The 5,463-nt window shown below is 55.8% G+C and overlaps 1 protein-coding gene across 1 annotated transcript in view; it reads left to right on the top strand.

Moving 5' to 3' along the window:
• Positions 1-49: 49 nt before the first annotated feature.
• Positions 50-5,463, top strand: part of LOC104490142 (N-acetylglucosamine-1-phosphodiester alpha-N-acetylglucosaminidase-like) — a gene marked incomplete at its 5' end in the record, with an annotated part of 9,204 nt that continues 3,790 nt past the window's right edge. The window contains 5 exons of the mRNA XM_010132391.1: positions 50-439; positions 3,432-3,571; positions 4,068-4,176; positions 4,454-4,582; positions 5,399-5,461. Of these exons, the coding sequence (XP_010130693.1) occupies positions 50-439; positions 3,432-3,571; positions 4,068-4,176; positions 4,454-4,582; positions 5,399-5,461 (831 nt within the window). The remainder of the gene's footprint in view (positions 440-3,431; positions 3,572-4,067; positions 4,177-4,453; positions 4,583-5,398; positions 5,462-5,463) is intronic.

Below are 5,463 nucleotides of genomic sequence, written 5' to 3'. Positions count from 1 at the left end.
CCGGCCCTCGGCACAGCCACAGGTACGTCAGGGACTGTCAGCCCCGCAGGTACGGCAACGTCACACACGAAGCTTGGCCCAGTGACAACAGCACGGGCGGCCCGGTGGCCACCACCAGAACGTTTGTTTCTTACATCCCTCCGGTGGGCGACAACCGCAGGGTGGTCTACGGCCACTTCTCTTTCGTGAGGAACCCCCTGAGGACCTTCTCTGTGCTAGAGCCGGGAGGCGCGGGAGGCTGCCAGGCTCACCGCAGAGCCTCTGTGGAGGAGACCGCGAAGCTCGGGAAGTGTCTGGTGGCCCAGAACGGCGGGTACTTTGACATGGAAACTGGAGAGTGTCTTGGAAACGTTGTGAGCGATGGAAAGCTGGTGAGAAACTCTGGAGGCCTGCAAAATGCTCAGTTTGGCATCCGGAAGGATGGCACCATGGTGTTCGGGTAAGGGCTGGGGGGCTGTTTGGAGCACGCACTCTCCTCGCTGAACGCTAGTAGCCGTCGCTGAAGTGGGAAGCACTGCCCAAGCACTCCCTGGCCTCTCCAGTTAGAGTAGAAGCGTGTGTTGAGTGCTGAAATGAAGGATGTTCTACCTGCACGCCAGTGAGCTATGGCCCTGGCCAATGGCTTTTCTCCCTAGGACAGAGAGAAGCTGGGTAGGTTACTCTGATGATCTCTAGCAGCTTTGGTTCCTGCGTCTCCTCTCCCAACACAACAGGTACACTTGGTTATGGTAGAAAGGGGAGACGTCTCTGTCCTCCCCACAGAAGAGAGGCCGAGTGGGCTACGCAACTGCTCTGGCTACAGCGCACAAACGCTGGGGTTGGAAGGGACCTCTGGAGGTGCCCCCTCCAACACCCCACTCAGCGCAGGGTTGGCTGAAGCAGGTTGCCTCAGGGCCACGTCCAGCTGGGTTTTGAGCATCTCCACGACCTCTCTGGGCAAACCCGTTTCTGGGATTGACCATCCTTTACAGTAAAAATGTTTGTTTTCTGTTAAGTCACTGACAGGCATTTCCTGGAGTGTCTGTGCTCTGGGGTGTTGCCCTTTTAGCAGGTACCAGGATGGTTAAACTGCCCTCTAAGTGCCAGGGCCTGTGAACCAGAGGTCTTTGCCAGTTTTATGAAGGTCTTACCTGGTGTTTCCTGACCAGGCAGCCTGTGGCTGACACCCCCCTAAAGTTACTTTTGCCTTGCTCGGTCAGGTCCTCATTCCTCAGAGAGCGTTCTGTCCTTGTAAAAAGCAAATTCCTGTTGTCAGCACGAGCTGTGCTGCTGCATGTGGACCCACAGAACCCCTCCCTACTTCCCAAGCCCTTCCTCCCCACCAGTGGGACTGAGGAGAGGACCCTGGGCTGTCACCCCCAGAGCTGTGCCGTCACTCTTCACACATTCCTGGTTTCCCCTGGCAGTGCTGTTGGTGTCTGCCTGAAAGAGCGGCAGGGGATAGCAGTCCGGGGGCTGGAGAGGCCTCAGCAGTTTCCCCCCAACATCTCCAGCCTGAGCCCCCAGCAAACCTCACCAGATGCGTTAGCAGATGGGGGTCTCTGTCCCCCCCAGCGGGGAGCTCCCCCCGTCACTCACCCACCGCCTCTGGTTCGAGCTCAGCTGGTGCAGATGCTTTTTTCACAGAGCTCGCAGGGTGCTGGACCTAGCTGGAGGAGGAGCTCCCTCCTGGAGCCAGAACTCATGGTCTTCCAGCCTTCATCACCACAGGAGTTGTCACCTCAGTGAGCAGGTCCTGGGGGCTCCTTCTGGGTGTCGTGGCGTTCAGGGGTTTCTTTCTGCAGGCTGTCAGGGAAGGTTTGTCCATCTCTTTTCACCATCCCCACTGGTGTGCAGCGTGCAGCTCTCCTGTAGCGCCCTGTCCCAGCAGTGTAGCTTCACGGCCAGTCTGCACCAGGACACAGGTTTGCTTGGCCCCAGCTCCAATGGGAGGCACAGGTATCCCGAGAGCTGGAGTGCCGCCTTCTGCCACCACTGCTACAGCTCGAGCTGAGTTGAGGTGTCTGTGGTGCCGTCATGTGCCCTGTCGTGTGTCACTGTGGCTGAGCACAGATGTTGTCCTCTGCAGAATGTCCAGCCCCCGACCACGTGAGCTGCAGCACCTCTCAGCTCCTGGGAGCCGTGGGTTTCTAGACCTCTTGCTGGCACCAGCTGAAAGGGTGTGTGACACTCCCTGATCATCTGGAGACAAAAGCTCAAAGCTCGTTTTGGTGAGGAACAGCTGACAGAGAAACTGGTAGTGCTCGCTAGAGGTGAAGGCCCCCAGTAGCTATCCTTCCCCAGCAGCAGCAGCAGCCACCCTAAAGGGCCTCAGAGGGTTCCCAGAGGTCCTTCTGATGGTCTCAGAAGACGGAGAAGCAGCCTGGAAGCTGCTGTGTTCTCCACCCTTCCATTAGCCCACTCTCTGTACCCTCAGACCTCAGCACGGGTCCCAGCAAAGCCGGACTGACTCTCCCAAGCTTGGCAAGCTCTAGCACTTGACCCTCTCAGACTATGGCACGAGCAGCAGGACGGGGCACCGGGGCATGCCCCGATATCCCCCACCCGGCAATGATGCTGCCTAGACTGGCGATGGGTATTTGCAGGCTTTGCAGGCTGACACGGGATGAGGCCCTGCTCAAGCTCTTGTCCAGTTTCATCCATTTTCAGTTGAAACTGAGCACGCAGCTCCCATGGGACCTATGTGGAGCACGCAGAGCAATCAGCTTTATGCCAAACCCCACTGGCAGAGCTCACAGTGACAGCGCAGCCCCGACCTTTGCTGCTGTCCTTGCTGCAGATGTCACATGGCATCAGGCTGTGGTGAGGCAGATGTTCCTCTGCACCCTAATTCGTTAGAGAAGCTCCCACAGCGACACCACCGCCCATCGCTGAACAGTCCTTTTGCTGTCTGACTGCCCGCTGAAAGGTTGTGGTGCCCGCAAGAGTCAAGGAGGCTCTTTTCCAGGTGGAGGGGAGCAGGTGGCCTCCAGCAGTGCTTTCCCCTGAGCTCAGCTGTCGGCAGACCCGATGCCGCTGCTGAAAACCCTCGCGAGAGCTGTTTGATGTCTCGCTTTCACAAACTGGAAGCTGACAGACAGCAAGACGTTACAGCTGCTCCCACAGATCCCTCAGTATTCAGCAGTGGCTCTGCCCTCGTGTTCTGCCAGATGGTTTGGTTTCTGCCCTTGTTATCCTGGCTCAGCTCCACCAGCCACACTCTTGGCAGTTGTTTCACGCATGGTGGCCTGGGACCATCACTTGCAGTGGTTTAGTGCGGAACAGTGGAGAACAGGCTCCACTCTGGCTGCTAAAGTGGTGTTTCACTCTGCTTGCCCTCTACTTTCGGCCCTCATTCCGCCACCTCCTCCCTTCTCCCAGCCTCTGCAGCCTGCTGGCAGCAGAAGAGGCTTTCGCACGACACTGTGGGTCTCGTGCTCTCTCTTTCCCAGTTACCTGTCGGAGGAGGATGTCTTGGATCGAGCAAACCCTTTTGTGCAGCTTGTGAGTGGGGTAGTTTGGCTCCTAAGAGACGGAGAAGTGTACGTCAGTCAGAGTCAAACAGCTGAGTGCGGTGACGTTCAAACCACAGGTAAATGTTGTAAAGCTCTGGCCTGGGTGTAGATGGGGCTGGTGGAGGGGGGGGGGAGCAGTGGGAACTCCGTTGTCTCATTGCAGTTTACTCCTCACTGAGGAGGTCACCATTTCTTCTGTGGCACGTGTGGTACAGGCAGTTGTGTACCTGCAAGATAAGGCTGCACCCGCCTGTTCCGGGCTGCTGAGCAGCATTTGCCGAGGACTGGCGAGACTGGTATTAATATTCGTCCGGAGAAGCTCAGAGCAGATGCCTGTTGGAGGAGTTTGAGGGCTCGGGAATCCCCTTCTTTGTCCCTGTGCCAGATGAAAACTTAGCAAGAGTGCTTCTGGAAATGTTATTCCTAGACAGGCTTGGGTGAGCAGGGGAGCCTGGGCTTTGTTCTCCTTGGGTTTCAGTTCAGATGAGCTCCTTGCCGCTTTGCAGACAGATTTGTCTAAACATCCAGTTCTGTCACACAGGTGGTATTTGAATTGTTCCTTTTCCTGCTCAGGAACCTTTGACAAGTTCATCAATGTAATATCAGCTAGGACCGCAGTTGGACATGACAGTCAGGGGCAGCTGGTCTTGGTTCACGTGGATGGACAGACGGAATCCAGAGGGTAAGGCTGGGGTGGCAGAAAGGTCTTGGGGCAGGGGCAGGATCGATCTTTAAATTCTGTCGCTGGAACTGACGGGACTCTGGGGCTGTTTCAAGGCAGAGCTTTGCAGAGCTCAGGAGGTCAGTGGAAGACACCGCCGGCTGGTGCCTTTCTGGCGAGCCAGCGCAGGAGGGGAGGGGTGGGAGAGCTTGCCCTGTCCGTGGGGAAGAGGGGCCAAGCTTCCAGTACAGCAGCTTCACTGAAGTCACGTTCAATGAACAACTGTTGGCTTTTGCAGGGTTAACCTCTGGGAAATGGCTGAATTCCTGAAGCAGCAGGGAATCATCAATGCTATCAACCTGGATGGTGGGGGGTCTGCAACGCTGGTCTTGAACGGAACGCTGGCCAGCTACCCGTCTGAGCACTGGTAGGTGCTGGGGGCACATGCCCGGGGCTGCGCGAGTAACCAGTGCGCAGAGCTTAGTCCTCCCGCTGCGCCACGCTGGGGACTCGTTTGCGTTGCTGGGAGATCGCTGAGTAAAGGCAAGGGATGGGTTTCGAGAAAGAGAGTGACTCTAGAATTCAAAGCGATTTAGTGACTACGTGTTTTTCTCACTGGGTCATCTGGGATTAAGGTTGAACTGTTTCCAGACGTGCAGCAAAGCTGTTTGACACGACCGAGAGGCCTGGTGAGGGGATCAGATAAGAAACAGCTCTGAGATGGGGAGATTCAGAGCTGCACGCTCACAGGAATGAGCGGAGATCTGTCAACAGCTTGTTATCATGGAAGAGAGAGGCCCTGCCCCGCCTCACGTGAGGGAACCTGAAGAATATTTTACATTTTAGTTGCTTCTGACTGCAAGCAGGAGGGGATTTAAACTTCGGTTGCAGTCTGACAGCTGAAGGCCAAGCGCTGCTATAGCTGCAACGATGTCACTTAAAGCAAATAATATTGAAGAAAAGGCGCATTGAACGCCAAAGTCAGGGGAGCTGGGGCTGCTTAAGGGGAGACTCGGCGTGTTGCTTTCTGGAATTCTGTGTTTGAAATTACTCCAACAGGGGTTAACACTTAGGTAAAACATTGACTCAGATCTAGTTTTATGTTTCTATTTCCCCATTTTGAATGTTCTGGTTTTCCAGTGTGGATCAGGATGAAAATTATGGATTGTATCACCTGGTTTCATGTAGGGCTGGGAGCAGCATGGTGCTCGTGCGCCTTATGCGACCTGTCTTCTGTCCCCAGCTCCTTTGACAACATGTGGCGTTGCCCTCGGAGCATCTCGACGGTGCTGTGTATCCACGAGCCTG

This window comes from Buceros rhinoceros, unplaced genomic scaffold (genome assembly GCF_000710305.1).
Source record: "Buceros rhinoceros silvestris isolate BGI_N320 unplaced genomic scaffold, ASM71030v1 scaffold9973, whole genome shotgun sequence".
Classification (NCBI taxonomy): domain Eukaryota; kingdom Metazoa; phylum Chordata; class Aves; order Bucerotiformes; family Bucerotidae; genus Buceros; species Buceros rhinoceros.
Note: the sequence above shows the minus strand (reverse complement) of the source record. Positions and strands in the feature narration are given on the sequence as shown.